Consider the following 27,957-nt stretch of genomic DNA (forward strand, 5'->3'; position numbering starts at 1 on the left):
GTTAAGTTGCCTCTTGTAATTATGCCTTAGAAGCTTAAAAGTTGTATTTATCATCTGAATTTGGCGAAACAAGTTTAATATTCTAAAAACCAAGACTTTGTTTATTTGAAATCAGATGAAAACAAACTGTCACGGACCCTGCCATCAGTGGCGGCGCCAGAGATTTTCTCTAGGGGGTGCTGTGGGGTAGCTTGACGTTTCATAGAGGGTGCTCAAACTTTAAGGGTTTCCCATTAATGCACCAGCGCTACAGTTGAATTTTCTACTGCAACTCATACTTGTCAACCCTCCCGATTTTCGCGGGAGACTCCCGATTTCATTGCCCTCTCCCGGTTTCCTCCCGGGGTCATATTTCTCCCGCATTTCTCCCGATCTCTGACAAAATCAGATTTACTCAGGACTGTTTCCACTCTGACTTTAATACAGCTACACCATTGTTTGGTTTCCATGGTAACACGTCTCTTTAGTAGCGCGCGCAACTGAAAGTCTGAGAGGGTGAGGCAGATAGTCACAGAAAACAAAACAAAAATCGACAACTACTCTTCTCTCTGCTCACTCCTTTCCTGCCCACACATATCCTCCATCAAGGATGGTGCTACAGGCCGCAAGGCATTGCACTTACAACTACAATATAAGCATGTTAATGTTAATCTAACAGCTCCGGCGATCCACTAGCACCCCCCCCCCCCCCCCCCCATCTTGCATTTTGAAATGCTCCCGAAGATTTTTTTTTAAATATCGAAGTTAAAAGCATCAATCTGGTGCACTTTGAGAGCAAAATGAAGAGATCTATGGAAACATCTCTCAACTTACATATGAAACAGAACTGTAAACAGATTTACTATTTCTTTATAGATATTTTACAAATCACTCTCCTTTTAAAACAAAACGTTTGAGACCCACTGAGATAACTAGACTAAAGTTAACTATCTAAACACTGAGAGTCCTTTACTTCACCTGAGCTGACGTTATCTGAGACTCTCAGTCTGACAGGAGAGAGTTCTCCCTCCACTTTGTTGTTGAAAAAGCTCCTTATATCCGTTAGCTTGGCTAGCTAGCACCAGATGCTAACCACAACGATCTCCGGTAGAGCTAGAGACCCGACGGTGCTCTCGCACACATACAAAATGGCTCGTGCCACACACACACAGAGCAGAGCTTGAATGAAACACAGAGAGCCAGAAGTAAGCTACTTGTACTCACGAGGCCTATTATGTGCAGAATCCCTCTCGCTTTCAGGTGGTTTTGATTGAGTGTCCACACGTGGACGTTTGAGGACTAAAAAAGGATCCATTTGTCACTTTGCTGTTAGCAAATAATTTGGCGCTCCAGCTAACAGGAAGTCACTCAAGTGTCACAAAGTAATTTAGCCTATGGGTAGGTCAAAAATCTAATGGGTGCTGGCCATTGGCCTTATCACCTGTGTTGGCTTTATGTTTTTGGTCAAACATTTGTTTGTTTCACATTTGCATTGATGTAATCAATAATCTTTCTAATTTCATTTAATTTTTTTTAAAAACAAAAAACAAATCGAAAAAACAAACAAACATATTTCTTGGGGGTGCTTAGGGGTTGCTTTGGCAATCCTGGGGGGTGCTTCAGCACCCCCTAGCTCCCCCCTGGCGCCGCCCCTGCCTGCCATGTTATCTATTACCACGCTTTTCATTCATAATTTTAGCGGGAGGGAGGGGGAGTGGCGTGAGGAACAGCAGAGTGCGGACTGACAGGTGTCTGTGTGGACACTCCCCTTATTGTGCGTCATCAGAGACAGGTTACAAGTGTTTTAGGTTCAAGTTAAACAACTAATGTCTGGGTTAGTGTTCATGACTTCATGTGTATGTCATCTTAACGGTTAATCTCAATACACACACATTTTACCTGCTTTCCAATAGTTTAAAATAGTTTTATTTCACTGTTTAATAACTTGTTCTTTACAAACATACCACTTGTAAAAATGAAATAATATTTCTGTGAACTGATATTTGTTTAGTGAGCTTATTAGAGGATGTTCCCCTTGATTGTAAAATGTCAATGAAGATGTCAGACTTAGTATATTTGTTAATAATTACACACAACACATGGAATGTTTGTGTGTATGTGTTCCAAGTGAATCTGCGGCCCCCTGGTGGCCAGTACATCAATGATGTGGCCCCCACCACCATCAAAGTTGCCCATCCCTGCTCTAACTGATAGGAAAGGAGGTTTCAAACTTCCTTTATAACCTCCTTTAGCTTAGGAACCACTGGACCTCCCTCACCGAAAGGAGAGGAGAAAATGCTGCCCCACAATGCCTTGCGGCCGCAGCCTTTGCCGTCACACAACACACAAACGATTATGATGGAGAAATGATATCATGAAAGTTACGGTGCTTATTAAGCCTTTTAAAACGTATGTGGTAAGTTACCAAAGTGCTTTGTTTTGAACGTTCATCAGTATTATAATCAAAAAGAGAAATATGAACGTTAGTTTTTACTGAAATGATCAAATAAAGTCAACATTTCACTGAGCTGTGTGGGGTTTGTTCAACTTCTAAAAGATGTTTGAATGATGTACACAGTGATAGATGTTAAGGACTAACGTTTATAATAAATACATTTGTATTGATTTTAAGATCTTTTCATCCAATCATACGTATTGGGATCATTTGTATTAATGTGGACCGGAGGGAGAGGGTGACGAGCAGAAGTTTCACTTTTTTATTTCAATTCCAGCTTTGGTCATGAAGAATCTGTTTCTCTGTTGTTCATAAAGCATAAAGCAACAGCATCAGAGCACGGTGCAGAGTCTCTAGATGAGTCCCTCCTTCTTATTAAACATCCATGTTGTAGTCCTCTGTATAGAAAACTGTAGTTTCCATAGTTTCCCCACAGCAGCAGACGCACACCATGACGTCCGCTGGCGCATCATAAACACGTGTGATAGTGAGCTGTCGGATTCTCTAAAGTACTGCAGTCTCTTCTCCTAAGTCCTTTTGAATTCTCCTATCCACTATCCCTTAACCCCGTGACCTTTCACTAAGAGGTCAAGGAATAGACGATAGGGTTAGAACTTAGGAGCTGATTTTTGGACTATTCGACCTCAACCCAGGTCTCAGTGCTTCCTGTTTGTTCCTCCAGGTCTCAGTACTTCCTGTTTGTTCCTCCAGGTCTGACTACTTCCTGTCTCTCCCCCAGGTGTGTCCGGCTTCACTCACCTGAGCTTCAACCTGTGTAAGTGGTGTGAGGCTTCGTCTCCGGTGTGTAAGGACAGCGTCTGCTTCAGTAACTGCTCTCTGACCTCCTTCTGCTCCAGTACTGACGAGATCTGCATCGCCCTCTGGTAAACACTCATTATTACTATCGCTATATTTCTCTCTAAAGTGAAGTGAACTGTCTTAATGTCACGTATTGCTATAGTGTCACAACTGGCTCGAAGGCCGCAACACAAGGAGGAGTAAAACGCAGGGTTAGAGTGTAACTTTGTTACTGTACTTAAGTACATGTTTCTGGTATCACTACTTTACTCCACTACTTATTTTTCTGAAGACTTTTTACTTTCTACTTCTCACATTTTGAACACAAATACCTGTACTTTCTACTTGAGTAAAGGATGAGTGCACTTCTACTTGAGTAAAGGATGAGTGCACTTCTACTTGAGTAAAGGATGTGTGTACTTCTACTTGAGTAAAGGATGTGTGTACTTCTACTTGAGTAAAGGATGAGTGCACTTCTACTTGAGTAAAGGATGTGTGTACTTCTGTTTGAGTAAAGAATGTGTGTACTTCTACTTGAGTACAGGATGTGTGTACTTCTACTTGAGTAAAGGATGTGTGTACTTCTACTTGAGTAAAGGATGTGTGTACTTCTACTTGAGTAAAGGATGTGTGTACTTCTACTTGAGTACAGGATGTGTGTACTTCTACTTGAGTAAAGGATGTGTGTACTTCTACTTGAGTAAAGGATGTGTGTACTTCTACTTGAGTAAAGGATGTGTGTACTTCTACTTGAGTAAAGGATGTGTGTACTTCTACTTGAGTAAAGGATGTGTGTACTTCTACTTGAGTAAAGGATGTGTGTACTTCTACTTGAGTAAAGGATGTGTGTACTTCTACTTGAGTAAAGGATGAGTGTACTTCTACTTGAGTAAAGGATGAGTGTACTTCTACTTGAGTAAAGGATGTGTGTACTTCTACTTGAGTAAAGGATGAGTGTACTTCTACCTGAGTAAAGGATGTGTGTACTTCTACTTGAGTAAAGGATGTGTGTACTTCTACTTGAGTACAGGATGTGTGTACTTCTACTTGAGTAAAGGATGAGTGTACTTCTACTTGAGTAAAGGATGTGTGTACTTCTACTTGAGTAAAGGATGAGTGTACTTCTACCTGAGTAAAGGATGTGTGTACTTCTACTTGAGTAAAGGATGTGTGTACTTCTACTTGAGTACAGGATGTGTGTACTTCTACTTGAGTAAAGGATGAGTGTACTTCTACTTGAGTAAAGGATGAGTGTACTTTTGCTTTTTGAGGAAGGAGGGGGCCCACCTGATGATGTTATTACCCGTTCCTCCACTCAAGAACTCAAGAAGGTGCCAATTCTTATAAGGGAATCAAGTCCTATGAGCTCAACTCAACTATTAGAGATTAGAAACAACAACAACAACAACAACAAATAAACTACCCTAAAAAATAATAGAAAAACAACAACGTAACACAAATCATAGTCTGAAGCCTCGTCACCATGGGGGCTTTTAGCTGCACTGCGCCAAGAATCTGGGTCTCCATCACACATCAGACACAATCACATTCAAGACCCTCCTCAAAGCCCACCTGTTCAGGGATTGCCCACAGTATTGAATCGTAAGTCGCTTTGTATAAACGCGTCTAACAAGGTTTACTAAAAGAAGGTCGGATCTGAAAAATACAGGAATGTAAACATCGGTGCCCCCCGACCTCCGTAGTGTGTCGTGCATTTACAACCAAACTCATTTTAGATCCTTTGTTGGATCGTTCATTGTTTTCTATCTACAGTGGCAACTTTTGACTTTCGTTCCTCTTTCATGACTTACTGTAAGCACCAAACACTAAGGAACATTTCACACGGTGCGAGTGAAAACCTAACTGTAAATAAAGCCAGTTGTAATGTGTGTAAGTTCGTCTCGTGTGCTGCGGTGTTCGTGTCCCCAGAACCAGCCCTCCTTCCTCTCAGAAACTCTGCAGCTCCAAAGCTCCTCAGAGTTTTCCACGCCCTGCTTCTCACTCTGAAGACGGGAAAGAAGTTTCTGCTGATTCCTGCTTTTGTTTGGATAACAGACCCCCCCCCCCCCCCCCCCCCCCCATTTCCTGTCAGCCGACCCCACCCTGCAGATAAGAGAGAAGAAGAAGAAGAAGAAACACACGCATTATTCAGGTCAAAGTTTACAGGGAGACATTTTAACAAGCAGAGCTCTGCCAGAAACAAAAGTAGAAAGTGTGTGTGTGTGTGTGTGTGTGTGTGTGTGTGTGTGTGTGTGTGTGTGTGTGTGTGTGTGTGTGTGTGTGTGTGTGTGTGTGTGTGTGTGTGTGTGTGTGTGTGTGTGTGTGTGTGTGTGTGTGTGTGTGTGTGTGTGTGTGTGTGTGTAACCTAAGGCAGCATTTACCGCAGCTACACTTTAGCTGATGCGAAACATATTTATAATATAATAGGACAAGTACAACTCCACAACCCACACACACACACACACACACACACACACACACACACACACACACGCTATTATTATTACAATTATGGATGCATGTTCCTTTTCCTCCGGGAGGAAAAACAACTACAAGATAAAAACCATGAAATGAATCTATTAGTTTGGATGGATGGATGGATGGATGGATGAGTTATTGGATGGATGAGTTATTGGATGGATGGATGGATGGATGAGTTATTGGATGGATGGATGGATGGATGGATGGATGGATGAGTTATTGGACGGATGGATAAATGACTTATTAGGTGGATGGATGGAATTATAACAGAAATATTGAATGGATGGAAGGATGGCATGGATACAGGAATAATTGGATGAATGATGAATGGATGAGTTATTGGATGGATGAGCTATTGGATGGATGGATGAGCTATTGGATGGATGGATGGATGAGTTATTGGATGGGTGGATAGATGAGTTATTGGATGGATGAGTTATTGGATGGATGGATGGATGAGTTATTGGATGGATGGATGGATGGATGGATGAGTTATTGGGGGGATGGATGAGTTATTGGATGGATGAGCTATTGGATGGATGGATGGATGGATGAGCTATTGGATGGATGGATGGATGGATGAGCTATTGGATGGATGGATGGATGAGTTATTGGATGGATGGATGGATGGATGGATGAGTTATTGGGGGGATGGATGAGTTATTGGATGGATGAGCTATTGGATGGATGGATGGATGGATGAGCTATTGGATGGATGGATGGATGGATGAGCTATTGGATGGATGGATGGATGAGTTATTGGATGGATGGATGGATGAGTTATTGGGTGGATGGATGAGTTATTGGATGGATGAGCTATTGGATGGATGGATGGATGAGCTATTGGATGGATGAATGGATGAGCTATTGGATGGATGAGCTATTGGATGGATGAGCTATTGGATGGATGAGCTATTGGATGGATGAATGGATGAGCTATTGGATGGATGAGCTATTGGATGGATGAGCTATTGGATGGATGGATGGATGGATGGGTGAGTTATTGGATGGATGGATGGATGGATGAGCTATTGGATGGATGAATGGATGAGCTATTGGATGGATGGGCTATTGGATGGATGGATGGATGGATGGGTGAGTTATTGGATGGATGGATGGATGGATGAGCTATTGGATGGATGGATGGATGAGTTATTGGGCGGATGGATGAGTTATTGGATGGATGGGCTATTGGATGGATGGATGAGCTATTGGATGGATGGATGGATGGATGAGTTATTGGATGGATGGATGAGCTATTGGATGGATGAGCTATTGGATGGATGGATGAATGGATGGATGAGCTATTGGATGGATGGATGGATGGATGGATGGATGAGTTATTGGAAGGATGGATGGAGGGATGGATGAGTTATTGGATGGATGGATGAGTTATTAGATGGATGGATGAGTTATTGGGTGGATGGATGAGTTATTGGATGGATGAGTTATTGGATGAATGGACACAGTAAATATTAATATTGTAACGGTGTCCCCCCCCAGGAGGAAGACGAACGGCTCCATGTCGGTGCAGACGATGTGCCATGACCCCTCCCTGCCTCTGGAGGGCCTTTCCCCCCGCCTGCTGCTGAACTTCACCTCCAGAGACTGCACCATGCTGCCAGCTAGGGGGGAAGAGGCTGAGGGGGGGCAGGCTGAGGGGGGGGGGCAGGCGGCCATGATGCTCTGCGGCTGCACCGGAGAACACGAGTGCAACGACAAGCTGCTGTTCAACAAGGGAGCCAACGGTAACACTTTATAGAGGACAGGTTGGATGGAAGGAAGGATGGATACATGGATACAGGAATCATTGGGTGGAGGAGTTATTGGATGGATGGATGGAAGGATGAGTTATTGGATTGATGGATGGATGGATGGATGGGTTATTGGGTGGATGGATGGATGGATGAGTTATTGGATGGATGGATGAGTTATTGGATGGATGGATGAGTTATTGGATGGATGGATGGATGAGTTATTGGATGGATGGATGAGTTATTGGATGGATGGATGAGTTATTGGATGGATGGATGGGTTATTGGGTGGATGGATGGATGGATGGATGAGTTATTGGATGGATGGATGGATGAGTTATTGGATGGATGGATGGATGGATGAGTTATTGGATGGATGGATGAGTTATTGGATGGATGGATGGATGGATGAGTTATTGGATGGATGGATGGATGGATGGATGGATGGATGAGTTATTGGATGGATGGATGGATGGATGGGTTATTGGGTGGATGGATGGATGGATGAGTTATTGGATGGATGGATGGATGGATGAGTTATTGGATGGATGGATGAGTTATTGGATGGATGGATGAGTTATTGGATGGATGGATGGATGGATGGATGGATGGGTTGTTGGGTGGATGGATGAGTTATTGGATGGATGGATGAGTTATTGGATGGATGGATGGATGGATGAGTTATTAGATGGATGGATGGATGGATGGATGGGTTATTAAATGGATGGATAAATGATTTATTGGATGGATGGCATGGATACAGGGATAATTGGATGGACAGATGGATGAGTTATTGGATGGATGGCATGGATACAGGGATAATTGGATGGACAGATGGATGAGTTATTGGATTAATACATGGATATACAGTTGGATGTATGTATGTATGTAAAGATGATTATCCCTCCCCCCCCCCCCAGGGTTCTCTCGGCTCCAGAGTAAGGATGTGCTCCCGGTGGTGGTGGTGAGTCTGGTTCCTCCGGTCCTGGTGGCCCTGGTCGCTGCCGCCGCCTTCTACTTCTACCGGACGCACCGGCCAGATAAACCCCGCCCGCCTCCTGCTCGCCCCGCATGGCCCACCAAGCGCACCCCCGATCTGTACCAGGCCTTCGGAGAGGGGGGGTGGAGGCTGAGGATGGGAACTGAAACAGGGGAGTCTATACATATAAGATAAGATAGCATAAGATAAGATAAGATAAGAAGTACTTTATTGATCCCAATTTGGGAAATATTTGCAGGCATTGTACATTAGAGAAATGAAAATACTTTTTTTCAAAGTATTGGATGGATTAATGATTTATTGGACGGATGGAGGGATGGATGATTGATGGGACAAATAAAGTTATTCTGACTCTACAGGTAAGGGTCATCCTCCCAACGACGACATGCTCTCCGATGTGACGGACTGGCGGGACCATCAACTGGAACCCCTGCCCATCAAACTGGAGGTGCTGGTGGGGAAGGGCAGGTTTGCGGAGGTGTGGAAGGCATGTCTTCTGGAGGGCCGGGTGGGCGGAGTTAACTGCTACGAGACGGTAGCGGTGAAGGTGTTTCCCGCCGTAGAGTTCGCCTCCTGGAGAAACGAGTGCTACATCTTCTCCGACCCGACGCTGCAGCACGATAACGTGGTTCGGTTCCTGGCGGCCGAAGAGAGGGGGCCGCCGGGACACAGGAAGTACTGGCTGGTGTTGGCCTATCACAGCATGGGGAACCTGCAGGACTTCCTGTCTGCTCACACTCTGAGCTGGGAGGAGCTGGTGTGCATGGCAGGAAGCATCGCCAGAGGGTTAGCTCACCTGCATAGCGACACCACGCCCAGCGGGGTGCCAAAGGTAAGATCACACCGGGGAACTCACAAGTTGGGAAGAAGGTGACATGTTTGTTTCTGGTACACTCTGAGAAGAAACATCAAGTTCAGAGAAATAAACTGCCTATGTGAAGCACTTTGAAATGCCTCTGTGTTTTAAAATGTGCGTTGAACTAACCTTCAACTAACAAACTATTTATTTCAACCAGTCTCCCCCAAATCAGTTCATTTATTTAGTGTGTCAGCCTCTGAAAGTGCATGTTTGTTATCGATGTTAGCTATGGGAAACTGTGCTGACCAAGACCCAACCCAAAAAATAAACGTTTTGTATCCACGCGATTCTCGTGAATGACACATTTTAATTTCAAGCGGGCGAATCTTGCCGAAAAGCGACGAGTTGTCACGTATGTGAGATAATCTCTGGACACCCAGTTTTACTTTTACAAATGTATTCACTTTGTACTGTATGTCTAGTGGAGAAAATCGAACAAATAAAACTGAAGTTGTCTGAAGAACTAAATAAGTACCATACCTAGTGCACGGATATACAGGTACTAAATTAAGGTACGATGAGTGCTTCAACATTTCAATTTACTGATGTATTCTCCTATCTAGATTCTGATTAGCCCTTAGTAAGAACACTTTTTTTAAAAACAATGAAAGTAAAGGTGACATCTCCGATCCATTTTTGATCCAAAGTGGAAATAACATCTGTTTTTGAACCCCCCCCCAGGTCCACTAGATGGATTCAGTCTTAGATCAACCCAGAAGAGACGGTTCCGTAGTCTTTAAGCAATGTCTTTCTTTACCCTTGGATGTGATGTTTCTAGTGTGCTGTTGCGAGCTAAATGGTGGGTTAAAGTTGTTTATTGACTGGGCTTTTTTGTTGTTGTTTGTGTTCCAGGTGCCGGTTGCCCACCGGGACCTGAAGAGCAGTAACCTGGTGGTGAAGAGCAGGAGGGAGTGCGCTCTGGTTGACTTCGGTCTGGCGCTGAGACTCGACCTCTCGCTCACCGTGGACGTCTTCGCCAACAGCGGACAGGTGAACGATACGATATACTTTATTGTCCCCGTAAGGACATTTGTTCTGGACTCCGTCCTGCAGTTCCGCATACATGTACATGTACAAACATAATAAACATTCAAACACATGCACATATCATCACTCATGCACTGTTTGAACAAACACAGACGCACATACTGACAATGGCGACCTATTGCAAAACCCTCATGGCCAACATTTGAAAGTATATTACATTATATGTGAGCGTTAAGAAGCTCAATGGACAGAGGCAGGATTGAGTGCTTATAGCGGTTCAGCCTGATCTTGGGAACCGTGAATCTTCTACCGGACGGGAGGATCTGGAGTTCTGGGTGGAGTATGTGGGGGGGGGATCAGACACGTTGTGCCTGTCTGATAATGGACTGCTCATATGTGTTTTGAAGAGATGGATGTTTTTTGACCCCCATCATTTTCATAGCAGTCTGTTACTTCGACTGTCGAGTTACCACACCAGGCAGTGATACCATATCTTATGATGCTCTCAAACACTGCATGATAAAACAATAGCATGAACTTCTGCTCGACTCCGTAACACCTACGAGTCTACGCAAAGAATACAATAAATAAACCACAAGGCCGAAGCTGAATGATCTGATCTGACTCCTTGTCTCAGGTGGGCACCGCCCGCTACATGGCTCCGGAGGTGCTGGAGTCCAGAGTGAACCTGGAGGACCTGGAGGCCTTCAAACAGATGGACGTCTACTCCATGTCTCTGGTTCACTGGGAGATGGCCTCCCGCTGCCAGGCCATCGGAGGTACGAGCTTCTACAAGTCTCTATATGTCTCTATATATCTTTTAAAAGGCAGGAACCTCAGTCCAGGCTTATATAAAGGATTTTCAGGTAGTTTTAAGTGGCTTTTTACAGATGTGTTCTTAAAGAACGATGCTATTTGAGAGCTGAGATGTACCACAACCGTAAAGTCGAGGGCCGGACAGATTAATGATGAGCTGTAGGTGTCCTTACAGCCATTAATCTCCAGGGGTTAGGGTCCTTGAACTTTGAAACCCCTCTGTCTTTGTGTAATGTGTGTGTTTAAGTGTGTGTTGGTTAAAAGCAAAATACCACAGAACAGATTCTGGTCCTTGAACTCGTTACGTTTTTATTGAAATCTGTCCAGATGTCTTTGGCTCAAGGGGTAAATGGACGTCTCCAAACCTGATGGTCAGTTGTTCAATTTCCAGCTTCACTTTAGCTCTCGGAAGTTCTTTGAAAATAAAAGCTCTTGCAAACTCCAACTAATTTATTATGGAAATATGGCTGTGGTCATTTTAGTGTAAAAACAGGAAAAATAAAAACGGATGCTCGCTAAAGTAAGAAAGATAGGCCTATTGAGGAACGTATTCAGGAACCCTGCCTCCAGACGTCCCGGTATAGCCTTGTATGTTTCAGTTCCTCTGAGAAGTCCCCTTTAACACTTACTCTAATATGTAGGAGCCCACCTGGCAACATGTCACTGGAATCTGTCTCTGTGGCTTTGGGTCGGCCTTACGGTGACTCCCTATGTGTGTGTTCATGTGTGTGTTTATGTGTGTGTTGGTGCAGAGGTGAAGAGCTACGAGCCGGCGTTTGGCTCCCAGGTGTGTGAGCAGCCCTGTGTGGACAGCATGAGGGATCTGGTGCTGAGGGACCGAGGACGACCCGACATCCCGACAGCCTGGACCCAGAACCAGGTCAGAGTTATTACACCATTACACACTCTGATTGGAAAGTTCTGCGCTTTGCTATTTCTGGATGGATGACCGATGCTAAGGACGGTCTGATCACATCTGAAACACAGATAGAAAACTAAACTAAAATGGTTTGGCCTATTCAAACCTGCTGGTTTCTTGCTGTTTTAAGTTTGTATCTTCATGGATGAAAGCGTCAGCTAAATGAAACGTAGAGGGAGGTGTGTCTAACGTCTAACTCTGTCCTCCAGGGGATGAGCGTCTTCTGCTCCACCATCACTGAGTGCTGGGATCACGACCCCGAGGCCCGGCTGACGGCTCACTGCGTGGTGGAGAGACTCACCGTCCTGGAGGAAGAGGAAGAGGAGGAAGGACAGGAAGGAGAGGAGGTACCGGATAGAGAGGAAGACGTAGAGACAGAAAAGGACTCAGAAAAAGAAGACAATGACCAGCGTCCGTCCTCCTCTTCCTCCTCCTCTTCCTCCCTACAGATCCCTCAGGCAGGGGAGGTATCCCATGATTCCCTGGGAAACACTCGGTCTGCGGTGTGAGTGCACATGGATGTATAAAGAGAACTGGAAACACTGTTGGAGGCGGGACCTCGTTCATTCCTAGTAGAACTGCAAGAACTGAGCAAAGCGCCATAACACGACCCATATGTGGGAAGATTGAGCCATCAGTCCATCCTCTCGAGAGCTAAAGGACCGTATGTAGCTCATAGGGCATTCACATTTCAGATGTTCTTAAGCCCCGCCTCCTGTCATTAAATTCAGATGAGTGGAGAGAGAAAATAACTCTGGATTCAGCTTTTAGTGCAGTTTTATAAACCCAGTGATTTAAATAAGGTGTAAGAGCCATTTTAATGCAAGGTCATGTTTGGGTTGAAACAATTGTGTGTTATTCACTGTGTGTGCCATAGGGTGTCGCTGTGCTATTACCTACGGCCATATAAGGTGTGTGTTGTCACAGGATTGGGTGTGTCTGGGCATTTGGTTTTTGACCGCCGGAGCAGTGTGTGAGTCCCGCAACGATTGTATGTTCGGGCCTACCGATTCATCATTGAAGCAACAACAGAGCTATCCACACAGCATGCGTGAGAGCAACACATGCGTCAGTTCCGGGAAAAAAGTACAGCTCCGCCCACTTTTGGGGGAAAACAACGCTGTTATTTGAATGGCGGTCAATACAAATTCTGAAGTTTTTGCCAATCCGATCAGAAATTTAAGAAAACCGTGGATTTTTGGGTCTTCAAAGAGCCCGATGGCCAGTCAGGCAAACAATTACATTCAATCATTGGAAGTCGACGATCGGGCTCGATGTATGGTTAAATATGGCAGTAGGCTATCAATGTCCATACATGAGAGTAACATCTACGTCACTTTACGGCCCCGCCCACTTTAGGGGGAAACCAACGCTGTCATTTGAACGGCGATCGAGCCTGAAGCCTCAGAGCTCTTCTTTGTCCTTTCTTCTTAGAGGAAGTTCAGAAACACTGAACTCTGGATTTGTTTTAATGTTTGAGGAGCAATAAACGACACAGCAGCTTTTTGGCATGATAACACAATTATTTCCCGCCTCGCTCACGAGAGTAACAGCTGGAGAAATGACGGCCTCGCCTACTGATTTTAATTTAACCATATATCGAGCCCGATCGTCGATTTCCAATGATTTCATGTAATTGTTTGCCTGACTGGCCATCGTAATCGAGCTCTTTGAAGATCCACAAATCCATGGTTTTCTTAAATTTTTCTGATCAGATTGGCAAAAACTTCAGAATTTGTATTGATCCCCATTCTAATTACAACTTTGTTTTCCCCCAAACGTGGGCGGGGCCATACTTTTTGCCCGGAAGGGACGTAGGTGTTACTCTCATCTATACGTCCGCTAGTTCATACCCGGGAGTAAAAGCCCGTTTGGCATTAGGCTAAAGCTCCTATATAAGGGCTATAAAAGTGTTCGTAGTGGGTTGTTGATTTAGCTAAAAAAAATATCAGCTGATTTACAGGCGTCTCTTTCCTGATGTAAGTCAATGGGGGAAAGTATTTTTGGGGCCATTGACGTCACGGACTGACACAGAAGTTGTAGTGAGGCGAACTATGCCCCATAACGTTAAGCCTAGCGTCAGTACAATACATCAAACTGTTGTTGGGATATTTCACGGGGTTATCACATAAACGTTTGTCTTTGTGAGCAGTTCAGGATTCTTCCCCTGAATACAGAGAGGACAGGAATACCCAAAGACTGACTTTGTGCCTTCATGATAAACTGACAGGAAGTGAAGAGTCTTGTAGAAAAAGATCTAGAAAAATGTTTTTACGTTGAAGGAGCTGGTCTCCATTTTGTTGTTGCCTTATTCTTTAATGACTGCCATGATGATATGTACTATAACCTTAATGAATAAAAGCAGGGGGATGTCCTTCCTGTGTCTGGTGTGAAAACATGTTGTGACTTTATACAGTTATTTACTTATTTGTAAATGAGTGAATGTGAACACTGAGGGATCCAGTCAGTACAAATACTTGGAAACAGAAACACAGAAAACCACTCTCTCCGAAAACTGATGTATGTTTTGCAATTCTGTAATTAATTAATGATTCTTGATTCTGTCTGTACAGTAAGTGTGAGACCATCCCCTTTTGAAAAATAAAGAATTACAATAAGTTTTCTTATTAAATTATTAGGTTCAGTGAATAAATGAGAGCTGTGTCTGCTACGTCTACTGAGTGTATTATTTCCCCAAATGCAAAGTGAGCATTCATTTAAAGCTCACATATTATACTATATTTGAACAATACATTATAGAGAAATATCTATACAAAACATGTCTATGAAGTGTTTTGGTCAAAATACCAAACAGACAATTCTAGCCTCACCCCCCTCTATTTCAGCCTGTTTCTAAAGCAGGGGTCGGCAACCCCTGGCACGCGTGCCAGCATTGGCACGTGGCACCGTAACCAGTGGCACACTAGGAATAAGTGGAATAAGTGTGCAACATATTTTAATTGTATTTTCGGATCCTGAACGAGACCGCCGCCAGAGCGTCTCCCCGTTACCTGCAGAAGGAAGCCATGCACGCAACGCAGCCCCGCTCTCTTTACTCCAGGTGACTTTCTGCCGCTTTCCTCCGTGGTGCAGTGCTGATCGTTTCACCACGGAGGAAAGCACTAAGCTAATTCCAGTACCCATAAGGAGCTGTACAAATGACGCAGTTTTTGCGTGGCTGTGTCTTTAGTTGAAAGCCCAGTGGCGATCTGCTCATCTCTCATCGAAATAATATGCTACAAAGGGGCGGACTGGCCATCTGTGTGTTGAACGTTCCTGTCGGCTCCCAGACCGTAGTCGAGGAGGGCAGAAGCAACAAGCTTCAGGTTCAATGACCCACTTTAGCTTAAATGAATGGAGAGAGGCGAGCTCTTCTTGGGAGGCCGTTGCATTTATTTAGCTGTTCTTCTGTTTCACAAAATACATCACAGACATCTGTTTTTCTGCTTCCTCGTTTCACTTCCAGAAACATACACACGTTCTCTCCTAGGTTCCCTCACTGTCGCTCTACCATCCACAAACACACATGCACAAGCCACACCCCTCTTTCTCTCTCTCTTAAAGGGACAGCGATCTCATCTCACTCTGCATGACCCTAATATCATAACATGTGTGTTCTGGAGAATCACAGAACGGACGATCGTCCTTATTATTATGCCGTTTAAACCAATTATTTAAATGTATTTGTTAAATTCTGCATCATGTAAGTTGCGCTGACAGGTCCACACACTGCTTCCCCGCAGCGAGGCTCCCCCGCCCTCGTGCTGATAGTTGACGAGCGTCAAGCTCCTCAACCCCCCCCCCCCCCAGCCTGATTGAGTTTGGGCGACAGGGCACGCTTCGTCGTCCGACTAACGAAAACGTCCGATTTCGGCCTGGTGTGTCCGGGCCTTTAGCCAAGCCTTAAAGGCCCTGACACACCTGGTCGAAATCGGCCGTTTTCGTTAGTCGGACGACGAAGCGTGCCCTGTCGCCCAAACTCAATTTGGTGTGTCCCGCACCATCGGCTGTGACACGCCTAATTTGGCCTTTCATGGCCGACGCCACAGGCAGTCGGACAAAGAAATCACTCTGATTGGCTGTTCAGCTAGCGAATCAGTGCATGGGAAGCGAAACGGAAGTGAGGGATGTAAACAAACGCTTTAAGAAGGCACGAATAATATGTCTTCCGCAAGCAACACTCCAATGGCTGATAGCTCCAGTACCGCACGAGACATGTTTTCGATGGACGAGAGTGAAAATGGAACGCACACGCTATTTGTTGTTTGTTTATATCACGGAGTCTGTTCTTCTTCTCTGTCTTCCGGTTGTTGCCTCTTTTGAATGACGAATACACACTACCGCCGCCTGCTGGTAAGGAGAGTTATTGCCACTCACGCATGCGCAGTTCGTAGGTGCTACTTGGCCGTTGGCAAAAGTCTTTGCGGTGTGTTCCAGTGCGACTGTTGGCCAAGAAGCAGGAGACGTGAGGCGACACAACGGTCGTGTTCCGTCGGGACGTTTTCTTTGGTGTCAGTTTGGTGTGTCAGGGCCTTTACATTCATTACGTAGTTGATTAAAATCATTAACACATAAATAAGTACTCGATTTTCACTTAGCGCAAAACCGCATGCACGCATCGTCTGTTTCAACCGCAGAGCGAGTCACAATAGTCTGATATATAAGCATGAAGAACACACAAACACGGCCGGGGGCAAGTTGTGTTCCCTGGATGAGCTGACCAGGCAGAGTGCCTGTAGCTTCACGGAGTAGCTAGCAGAGAGACAAGAAGCTAACAGCAGCAGTCACTTCACAGAGCCGTCACTCAATGTGACCACGCCCTAATTTATGCAAAAACGTTAAGAACTAATATAAATAAAAGGGTCGTGTTAGAAAACAATTCACTCACAGATCCATAATCACGAAGGTGGAATCTAACTATATTCATAATAATATTTATTGCAGCCAGGGGTAGAAACATGTTTTTTTCTGCTGTAAAGTTGGGCATTTTAACATGGGGGTCTATGGAGATTGCTCCTTTCTGCAGTCAGTCCCTATCGGCCAATATATGAACTGCAGTGTGTGCCACTTCCGTATTGGCGTCCCGGCTCTACCCCACAGTTTGCCGCTTGATAAATATAGATACATTTTCATAACAAAACAATGGGGTTGCTAAGCCGTTGCTAGGCCTATTGTTGGAGTTGCCCCTGGTTATGAGTGAGTTTCTGTGCACACACCTTTAGCATTTTTTCGCTCGTGGCTAATTCAGAGGCTCAGCGTTAGCTAACTCCTTTTTTTTTGTTGCAAAAAAACCCACAAAGCTGAGTTTCTTCCCGTTTCATGAATATGAAACATTCATAGTTTATTCAATTTTAAGAAGCCCTCAGACGCTGTTGCTTGCAGATGTTGTGGTTTCGGCCCCTTCGGCGGGCCCGTGGGGCTAAAAGGGTAAAGCAAGCAATGATATTTTCAAATCTGTAATCAAAAACGCTATCGAAGCAGTTCCATTTGTTACGTAGTTCAAACAGTAACAACGGACTATGCCTAACACGTGCCTAACCCTAACCCTTAACCTAACCCTAAACCTAACCAAGTCTTCACCCTAAAATTAATGATTCCCCTCATGGGGACATCCATTTTGCCCCCATTAGGGAGGAGAGTTCCCACACGTGACTGTGTAAACAGATTTAGGTCCCCACAAGTATAGTAATGCTAGGCCACACACACACACACACACACACACACACACGCACACGCACATGAAGAACTCCCAGCGAATCTCAGTGGCTATATTTGTACCTCCGGGTGGGCTGATTTTGATTAACTTGGGGTAGATTTAGAAGTTTTAGGGGACTGAAAACGGCCATTTTTCCTCAAAGAAAATTCAGAAATGGATTTAGCATCCCCAAAAGATTATGGTTAGCTATTGTCTGCACGTGCTAATGAATGCATCACATGTTTCAGACTTCACACACATCCCTCTAACTCAACAAGACTCAACCACGGCTGAGGTGGAAACTGCAGAACTCTTCTCACAGACTGTTAAATTGTAAACTCAATTTGTTGTTAATGAGCAGAGTCGGTGAAGATGAAAGCAGGGTTAAAGTGAATCAGACAGACACAGAGCAGCCTCTCTTCGGACTCCTGCTTCAACTTCCTCACATAATCACATCTAACGCTGTGAAGTGAGTGTGGGAACCAGCAGAGCCTGAAGCCACTCTGTAGAAACACTCCGCTGCAGGGGAAGTCCTGCAGAAAGCACTGGGTTCAAGAAGGTAAAAGTATGTTGTTGTTTTTGGGAGTGGGGAAAGTTTTTTGAAAAGTATTATTACGGAGAGCAAAAGAACAACAACTCCTCCTGGTATTAGTATAGATGCTACAGAAGAGGTTTAGGGCAACATGAGAAATACATTTGGAGATGTGACAAAAAGGCAGGATTCTGAAAAAAAGTTTAGATGAAATAAACCTTTTTTTTTTAAGTTGAATTCTTTTTCAGAATTTTAACATATTTTACATAATTCAGATATTTTGGGGGATTTCTAATTTTATTCAGAATTCCGACTTTTTTCTAAATTATGACTTTTTTTCAGAACTCTTTGAGAATTTAGATTTTTCTTAGACTGTTGACATTTTATTTTCCCAAATTGTGACTTTTTCTCAGTCTGGACTTTTTGCAGAATTCTGACTCTTCAGGATGTCAGACTCAACCTCAGTGTCTATCTTGTATTGACTGTTTCCTCAGAATTGTGTTTTTTCCCTTCTAAATTCTGAGATAAAAGTCAGAACTCATGATTTCCCCCCCCCCCTTTTTTTGTCACATCTCAATATCTCACGATAGACGATCTTTGTGTTTCTCCTTCTCCCTGAGAGTGAGCCCTCTCGCTAACAGACTATCCTCTCCTCTGCTAACCCTCTCAACGGCCGGTGTCTCCATGGATGAATTATAGGATATTTTAGGGGTGTTTTCTGCTTCTCTCCGCCGCAGATTCTCGCCCAACACTCGGATGTTTCTCCCCATGTTTCCCTCCTGATGAGCGGCCCGGAGGCTGTGATCCCAGCGGCTCCCGGAGGATGGAGGGGCTGAGCGGGGCCCGGCTCCTCGGCCCGGTGCTCCTCCTCTCCTCCCTGGCGGCTCTGGTGAGCTGCCACCCCGGGACCTGCAGGCACCAAGCCCCGCCGCCCGAGGAGGTGAGACTCGGTGTAGCTGCCATGCTAACATAAGTAGCTGCAACACAATAGAAGCTTACGGGAGGAGCTAACTACCACGCTAGCTGCACTAGTGGCTAACGGATTTGTTTATATTGTGTGAAAAGAAAGCTAATTTAATGTATCCCTGCTGTCTGACAACCACTCGATCCTAACCTTATAATTATTATGATTACATTACTTACATTTTATACCATTTATTCATTTGTTTTTGTGTTATAAATTCAGTTATCTACCGGTTAAATTAGATTTTTTTTGTACAGATAGCTACCATGCTACATAAGTAGCTGCAACACTATGGAAGCGGAAGGGATAAGCTAGCTAGCATGCTAGCTGCAGTAGTAGCTAACAGATTTGTTTATATTGTTTGACAAGAAAGCTACTTTAACGCTTCCCTGCTGTGTGACAACCACTCGAGCCTAACCTTATAACGATCATGATTAAACCACTTCCATTTTATACAATTTATGTGTTTGTTTGAGTGTTATAATTTCCGTTATCTACCGGTTAAATTAGATTTTCGGTGGGTACAGTTAGCTACCATGCTAACAGAAGAAGCTGCAACACATTGGAAGAGGAGGCGATAAGCTAACTAGCATGCTAGGTGTAGTAGTGGCTAATTATGGGATTTGTTTATATTACATAGCATTTAGCTGACGCTTTTATCCAAAACTAGGTTCAATAAGTGCAATAAACCATAAAGATTCAAACTAAGAAGAACAAGAACAGTGTAGATATAATCTCTACAAACAAGATCGTTATTAGTGTTTAACTAATAGTGTTTATATTGTATGACAAGAAAATTACTTAATAATAATACATTTTATTGAGACGCTGAAACAGTGATAGGAACACTTTATTCTGTCCCTGTTGTTTGACAGCCACAAGGGCCAGACCTGATATTTATTAGGAATAAATTAAACATTTTACATCTTTGTTTTTGTGTTATAAATGCAGTTATCTGTCGGTTAAATTATATTTGCTGCACAGTTAGCTTACATGCTAACAGGCTAAGCCCACTCTCTCATTTTTACATTTGAACAGAACTTGAATCTTAAATGTAAAATAAGTAGCTTAAAAGTCCATATAAATGCCATGTTTTGTAGCTGCTTTACTTTGCTATTTATTCTGAGTTTAATGACCACACCAACAGTATTTGTGGGGAACATTTAAACTGTAACACCAGGAGTGAATCTATAGAAACACTGATTGATTTCTATGGCTTCGACATTTGTTCTGTCCTCTTTAAGCCAGTTTACCATAGCAACCCCATAGCAACAAGAACATTAATAATTCCTAAAAATTAAATAAAATTAGACTTTTTTTCTTAAAATGTTCCTTTTTTAAAATTATGTTTCCTTAAACTATTTGTATAACATTCTTTGTATTATATTTAATTCCATGTATGTTTATATGAATGTCTATTGTATCTCCTAACACCAGGTGGTCCATCAGGTTCACCTGAAGCCTGAGCGGCTGACGAAGAGGAGCTCACCTGAAGACCTCCAGCTGCAGATTGAGATCATCTACGACCACAGCGTGGACCAGTGAGTCCTGCAGCAGCACACTCTGCAGTCTTTACTTTTCATCATGTTTCCTTTCAATATTTGTATTTTATTTAATACATTTTGTATCTTATATTTATAAAATGTTTTTTATCTTCACAATCTACTGTTTATTCTCTACTTGTTAACGCTGCTTTAATTCTATTGGAGATGTTACATTTCTAGTATTGTTTATTCCTACTCTTTAGTTTCTACTTATGTGCAATGCCTTGTTTTGTTTTGTTTCATGCTGCTGCAACGCAAACATGTCCCAATTTGGTATCAATAAAGTACCTCTAACCTCATCTAAGGCCCCGTCCACACAGAGACGATATCAGTTGTATTCACTAACGTTCTCTGTCGTATAGACGGGTCGTCCACACGAGGCCGACACGGAGCCCGAATCCGATGCACTTTGAAGCCGGCTCCCAAAGTGGGTAGGTCTGAGGACGAAACGCTTGCGGCTCCGTGTGTACGCCCGATTCGACCTTTTCCTGACTCGATGACGCCATAGCCCCGCCTCTCCTGCTCACCCCGCGTCAGTGCTGATGCGTTTCGCCAACAACAAAAATAACGGCGGATCACAGGGTTGCGTTCGTGCTCCAGGCGCTACAGACCATGATACAGATGTTAGTGCAAAATCTACAGCTCATGCTCGGGGGTCTTCTTCGCTGCTTTTGGTTAATTTGTCGCGGAAGTACAGCGCCACTTACAGGCCAGGCATATGTACTACAGCAGGTCGAGCGGTCTCATTTGGACGTACACGTTTCTTGAGCCGATTCCATGTGGACGGGAGACTTTTTAAAAAAACGACTACTGTTCGTTTTCGTCTCCGTGTGGACGGGGCCTAAGTCCTGGTCAAACCCAATTTTAAATTCAGTATCTGAGCTGTGCACAGGGCCGTTGTCCCCTGAGCTAGATTGACAGTAAAGGATGGAGGTTTTAATAGTCCACCCCTCTCTCTCTCCAGGCTCCCTGCAGACCAGAGGAGGCTGGTGAAGGTGAGCGAGACATCGAGGCGTGGAAAGCCGTTTACAATCTCTTTATAAAATATGAAAGTATTTTTTGCACTTCAGTTTCCAGCAGCAGATGTTTTGTGTTTCAGGATAAGCTGTTTCCTCAGGCCATCGATTACCTGCAGAAGGTGTTCAGCGTACGGAGGCGTGTCGGCCCGGTTCTGCTCAGCAGGTCAGTCCAGATAGTCAAACTTTGATGCATAATATCATTTTAATATAAGTATTTCTCTGCTATTTTATTTCATATTTTTATTGCACATGCTTACTTATTATCTCTCAGACAATGCTCCACCAATCAGTACCTGAGGAAGAGAGATGACCCTCACAGGTACTGCCAGGACGCCTGCGCTGACCTGACCCGCTGCGGCCCCGTCAGCGTGCCACAGCACCACCTGCAGGTCAGGAGGCAGAGGCAATAATGTGAAATAAATGAATACATTATTTTATATATATAAATTATTTATATGTGTATATTTATATAGTCTTAAAGTTAAGACTCCCTGGTTGAAGTGACATTGGAGCGTTCCTCACGTCACAGTGGAGCTGAATCCCTGATGTAAAGACTCTCTCTGCTTCTCCTTCAGCAATGCAAGGTGTGCAGTGAGTCGGGGAAGTCGTGCGGTCCCATCGGGCCTCCGGACGGTCCCGGGGTCGAGGGGTCGGACTTCGTTCTGTACGTTAGCGGGGTCACAACGGAGCGCTGCGGGCAGGAGAACATCGTGGCCTACGCTGCATACTGCCAGCTGGAGGCAGAGCTCGACAGGTGAGGCACCCTCCTTCATAACCAGGAGATTCAAAGAGTGGCAGTGCTTTCCTCTCTCTCTCCTGTAGGGTGTGTTAGAGCAGTGCTTTCCTCTCTCTCTCCTGTAGGGTGTGTTAGAGCAGTGCTTTCCTCTCTCTCTCTCCTGTAGGGTGTGTTAGAGCAGTGCTTTCCTCTCTCTCTCCTGTAGGGTGTGTTAGAGCAGTGCTTTCCTCTCTCTCTCCTGTAGGGTGTGTTAGAGCAGGGCTTTCCTCTCTCCTGTAGGGTGTGTTAGAGCAGTGCTTTCCTCTCTCTCTCCTGTAGGGTGTGTTAGAGCAGTGCTTTCCTCTCTCTCTCCTGTAGGGTGTGTTAGAGCAGTGCTTTCCTCTCTCTCTCCTGTAGGGTGTGTTAGAGCAGTGCTTTCCTCTCTCTCTCCTGTAGGGTGTGTTAGAGCAGTGCTTTCCTCTCTCTCTCCTGTAGGGTGTGTTAGAGCAGTGCTTTCCTCTCTCTCTCCTGTAGGGTGTGTTAGAGCAGTGCTTTCCTCTCTCTCTCCTGTAGGGTGTGTTAGAGCAGTGCTTTCCTCTCTCTCTCCTGTAGGGTGTGTTAGAGCAGTGCTTTCCTCTCTCTCTCTCCTGTAGGGTGTGTTAGAGCAGTGCTTTCCTCTCTCTCTCTCCTGTAGGGTGTGTTAGAGCAGTGCTTTCCTCTCTCTCTCCTGTAGGGTGTGTTAGAGCAGGGCTTTCCTCTCTCTCTCCTGTAGGGTGTGTTAGAGCAGTGCTTTCCTCTCTCTCTCCTGTAGGGTGTATTAGAGCAGTGCTTTCCTCTCTCTCTCTCCTGTAGGGTGTATTAGAGCAGTGCTTTCCTCTCTCTCTCCTGTAGGGTGTGTTAGAGCAGTGCTTTCCTCTCTCTCTCTCCTGTAGGGTGTGTTAGAGCAGTGCTTTCCTCTCTCTCTCCTGTAGGGTGTATTAGAGCAGTGCTTTCCTCTCTCTCTCCTGTAGGGTGTGTTAGAGCAGTGCTTTCCTCTCTCTCTCCTGTAGGGTGTGTTAGAGCAGTGCTTTCCTCTCTCTCTCCTGTAGGGTGTGTTAGAGCAGTGCTTTCCTCTCTCTCTCCTGTAGGGTGTGTTAGAGCAGTGCTTTCCTCTCTCTCTCCTGTAGGGTGTGTTAGAGCAGTGCTTTCCTCTCTCTCTCCTGTAGGGTGTGTTAGAGCAGTGCTTTCCTCTCTCTCTCCTGTAGGGTGTGTTAGAGCAGTGCTTTCCTCTCTCTCTCCTGTAGGGTGTGTTAGAGCAGTGCTTTCCTCTCTCTCTCCTGTAGGGTGTGTTAGAGCAGTGCTTTCCTCTCTCTCTCCTGTAGGGTGTGTTAGAGCAGTGCTTTCCTCTCTCTCTCCTGTAGGGTGTGTTAGAGCAGTGCTTTCCTCTCTCTCTCCTGTAGGGTGTGTTAGAGCAGTGCTTTCCTCTCTCTCTCCTGTAGGGTGTGTTAGAGCAGTGCTTTCCTCTCTCTCTCCTGTAGGGTGTGTTAGAGCAGTGCTTTCCTCTCTCTCTCCTGTAGGGTGTGTTAGAGCAGTGCTTTCCTCTCTCTCTCTCCTGTAGGGTGTGTTAGAGCAGTGCTTTCCTCTCTCTCTCCTGTAGGGTGTGTTAGAGCAGTGCTTTCCTCTCTCTCTCCTGTAGGGTGTGTTAGAGCAGTGCTTTCCTCTCTCTCTCTCCTGTAGGGTGTGTTAGAGCAGTGCTTTCCTCTCTCTCTCTCCTGTAGGGTGTGTTAGAGCAGTGCTTTCCTCTCTCTCTCCTGTAGGGTGTGTTAGAGCAGTGCTTTCCTCTCTCTCTCCTGTAGGGTGTGTTAGAGCACCAGATACCGAAGCTAATTCCTCGTATGTGTAAAGGAACGTGGCGATAAAGGTAACTCTGTCCCTTGTCTCCAGGCCGATCGCAGGCTACGCTAACCTGTGTCCTGCGATGATCTCGTCCCAGCCTCAGGAGTTTGAAGGCATGCTCTCCACCGTCAAACACGAGATCATCCACGCTCTGGTGAGTTCCTCCTCCGCTTCATCTCAAAGGCCTCTCACTGACTCCAGTGGAGACGGAGGCTCTAAAGGCGTCTCTGAATCAAATCAAAGCTTATTTAAAACCCAGGATAGCAGGCGAAATGGAAATAGAATAGACGTGAGAATGAGACGGGAGAAAGATCATGTAGGACTCATCGTGTTAAACCAGCTGCTACGGGCTTTATTAACAAGGGAGGTCTTCACCGATTGGACGCCTCTTAATAAAACAACGTAGCATTAAAACAGGATGCCAAAGACAAGTATTCAGAACACTGACAGCTCAAACACACCCTGACACGTGTATGAAGGATCTTTCCAAGCCTCTGGGACCGCAGAGACTCCAAGGCAGTGTTTCCCGGCGGTGTGGAGACGGTTTGAAGTGTCTCTGAAGTGCATGTTGTTCCTCTTCTGTCCACCAGGGCTTCTCCGCCGGTCTGTTCGCCTTCTACCACGACGACGAGGGGAAACCTCTGACGCCACGCTTCGCCAGCGGCCTGCCCGCCTTCAACGAGAGGTCTCACTATTTCATAAGTCTGGTTATTTAAAGTTCTTCACTTCTCCATGTCTCCTCTACATCAACGTGTGTCCCCTCTTCTCCATGTCTCTCATACATCAACATGTGTCCCCTCTTCTTCATGTCTCTTCTAAATCAACATGTGTCCCCTCTTCTCCATGTCTCTTCTACATCAACATGTGTCCCCTCTTCTTCATGTCTCTTCTACATCAACATGTGTCCCCTCTTCTTCATGTCTCTTCTAAATCAACATGTGTCCCCTCTTCTTCATGTCTCTTCTACATCAACATGTGTCCCCTCTTCTTCATGTCTCTTCTCTATCAACATGTGTCCCCTCTTCTCCATGTCTCTTCTCTATCAACATGTGTCCCCTCTTCTTCATGTCTCTTCTACATCAACATGTGTCCCCTCTTCTTCATGTCTCTTCTAAATCAACATGTGTCCCCTCTTCTCCATGTCTCTTCTACATCAACATGTGTCCCCTCTTCTTCATGTCTCTTCTCTATCAACATGTGTCCCCTCTTCTCCATGTCTCTTCTCTATCAACATGTGTCCCCTCTTCTTCATGTCTCTTCTACATCAACATGTGTCCCCTCTTCTTCATGTCTCTTCTACATCAACATGTGTCCCCTCTTCTCCATGTCTCTTTTACATCAACATGTGTCCCCTCTTCTTCATGTCTCCTCTAAATCAACATGTGTCCCCTCTTCTTCATGTCTCTTCTACATCAACATGTGTCCCCTCTTCTTCATGTCTCTTCTTCATCAACATGTGTCCCCTCTTCTTCATGTCTCTTCTACATCAACATGTGTCCCCTCTTCTTCATGTCTCTTCTTCATCAACATGTGTCCCCTCTTCTTCATGTCTCTTCTACATCAACATGTGTCCCCTCTTCTTCATGTCTCTTCTTCATCAACATGTGTCCCCTCTTCTTCATGTCTCTTCTACATCAACATGTGTCCCCTCTTCTTCATGTCTCCTCTAAATCAACATGTGTCCCCTCTTCTTCATGTCTCTTCTACATCAACATGTGTCCCCTCTTCTTCATGTCTCTTCTTCATCAACATGTGTCCCCTCTTCTCCATGTCTCTTCTACATCAACATGTGTCCCCTCTTCTCATGTCTCTTCTACATCAACATGTGTCCCCTCTTCTTCATGTCTCTTCTACATCAACATGTGTCCCCTCTTCTTCATGTCTCTTCTACATCAACATGTGTCCCCTCTTCTTCATGTCTCTTCTCTATCAACATGTGTCCCCTCTTCTTCATGTCTTTTCTACATCAACATGTGTCCCCTCTTCTCCATGTCTCTTCTACATCAACATGTGTCCCCTCTTCTCCATGTCTCTTCTACATCAACATGTGTCCCCTCTTCTTCATGTCTCTTCTACATCAACATGTGTCCCCTCTTCTTCATGTCTCCTCTACATCAACATGTGTCCCCTCTTCTCATGTCTCTTCTACATCAACATGTGTCCCCTCTTCTTCATGTCTCTTCTACATCAACATGTGTCCCCTCTTCTTCATGTCTCTCTACATCAACATGTGTCCCCTCTTCTTCATGTCTCTTCTACATCAACATGTGTCCCCTCTTCTTCATGTCTCTTCTACATCAACATGTGTCCCCTCTTCTTCATGTCTCTTCTACATCAACATGTGTCCCCTCTTCTCATGTCTCTTCTACATCAACATGTGTCCCCTCTTCTTCATGTCTCTTCTACATCAACATGTGTCCCCTCTTCTCCATGTCTCTCTACATCAACATGTGTCCCCTCTTCTCATGTCTCTTCTACATCAACATGTGTCCCCTCTTCTTCATGTCTCTTCTACATCAACATGTGTCCCCTCTTCTTCATGTCTCTTCTACATCAACATGTGTCCCCTCTTCTTCATGTCTCTTCTACATCAACATGTGTCCCCTCTTCTTCATGTCTCTTCTACATCAACATGTGTCCCCTCTTCTCATGTCTCTTCTACATCAACATGTGTCCCCTCTTCTTCATGTCTCTTCTACATCAACATGTGTCCCCTCTTCTTCCATGTCTCTTCTACATCAACATGTGTCCCCTCTTCTTCATGTCTCTTCTACATCAACATGTGTCCCCTCTTCTTCATGTCTCTTCTACATCAACATGTGTCCCCTCTTCTTCATGTCTCTTCTACATCAACATGTGTCCCCTCTTCTCATGTCTCTTCTACATCAACATGTGTCCCCTCTTCTTCATGTCTCTTCTACATCAACATGTGTCCCCTCTTCTTCATGTCTCTTCTACATCAACATGTGTCCCCTCTTCTTCATGTCTCTTCTACATCAACATGTGTCCCCTCTTCTTCATGTCTCTTCTACATCAACATGTGTCCCCTCTTCTTCATGTCTCTTCTACATCAACATGTGTCCCCTCTTCTTCATGTCTCTTCTACATCAACATGTGTCCCCTCTTCTTCATGTCTCTTCTACATCAACATGTGTCCCCTCTTCTTCATGTCTCTTCTACATCAACATGTGTCCCCTCTTCTTCATGTCTCTTCTACATCAACATGTGTCCCCTCTTCTTCCATGTCTCTTCTACATCAACATGTGTCCCCTCTTCTTCATGTCTCTTCTACATCAACATCGCTGTCCCCCTCTTCTTCATGTCTCTTCTACATCAACATGTGTCCCCTCTTCTTCATGTTCTCTCTACATCAACATGTGTCCCCTCTTCTTCATGTCTCTACAACCATCAACCATGAATGTCCCCCTCTTCTTCATGTCTCTTCTACATCAACATGTGTCCCCTCTTCTTCATGTCTCTTCTACATCAACATGTGTCCCCTCTTCTCATGTCTCTTCTACATCAACATGTGTCCCCTCTTCTTCATGTCTCTTCTACATCAACA

At 44.7% G+C, this 27,957-nt stretch overlaps 2 protein-coding genes across 2 annotated transcripts in view; both read left to right on the plus strand.

Moving 5' to 3' along the window:
• Positions 1-14,666, plus strand: part of LOC307028972 (TGF-beta receptor type-2-like) — an 18,410-nt gene extending 3,744 nt beyond the window's left edge. The window contains exons 2-9 of the mRNA XM_079664420.1: positions 3,174-3,318; positions 7,217-7,461; positions 8,388-8,614; positions 8,823-9,299; positions 10,179-10,316; positions 10,951-11,092; positions 11,882-12,009; positions 12,258-14,666. Of these exons, the coding sequence (XP_079520546.1) occupies positions 3,174-3,318; positions 7,217-7,461; positions 8,388-8,614; positions 8,823-9,299; positions 10,179-10,316; positions 10,951-11,092; positions 11,882-12,009; positions 12,258-12,557 (1,802 nt within the window). The 3' untranslated portion in view covers positions 12,558-14,666. The remainder of the gene's footprint in view (positions 1-3,173; positions 3,319-7,216; positions 7,462-8,387; positions 8,615-8,822; positions 9,300-10,178; positions 10,317-10,950; positions 11,093-11,881; positions 12,010-12,257) is intronic.
• Positions 14,667-18,851: 4,185 nt separating this feature from the next.
• LOC307030783 (leishmanolysin-like peptidase) lies at positions 18,852-25,130 on the plus strand. The gene is made up of 8 exons (XM_079667432.1): positions 18,852-19,215; positions 20,677-20,780; positions 21,748-21,778; positions 21,883-21,965; positions 22,074-22,191; positions 22,378-22,556; positions 24,441-24,546; positions 24,983-25,130. Exons 1-8 carry the CDS (start codon positions 19,099-19,101, stop codon positions 25,106-25,108), a joined length of 864 nt encoding a protein of 287 aa, XP_079523558.1. The 5' UTR covers positions 18,852-19,098; the 3' UTR covers positions 25,109-25,130.
• The last annotated feature ends 2,827 nt before the right edge of the window (positions 25,131-27,957 follow it).

The sequence above is a fragment of the Notothenia rossii genome (assembly GCF_949606895.1).
Source record: "Notothenia rossii genome assembly, chromosome: 2".
Taxonomy (NCBI): Eukaryota; Metazoa; Chordata; class Actinopteri; order Perciformes; family Nototheniidae; genus Notothenia; species Notothenia rossii.

What these genes read in the sequence shown, in the direction of transcription:
- LOC307030783 (XM_079667432.1), top strand. Translation starts at nt 19,099, where the DNA reads ATGGAGGGGCTGAGCGGGGCCCGGCTCCTCGGCCCGGTGCTCCTCCTC. An exon ending in TACGACCACAGCGTGGACCA is followed by an intron (nt 20,781 to 21,747) that starts GTGAGTCCTGCA and finishes CTCTCTCTCCAG; the next exon opens with GCTCCCTGCAGACCAGAGGA. An exon ending in TGCCACAGCACCACCTGCAG is followed by an intron (nt 22,192 to 22,377) that starts GTCAGGAGGCAG and finishes CTTCTCCTTCAG; the next exon opens with CAATGCAAGGTGTGCAGTGA.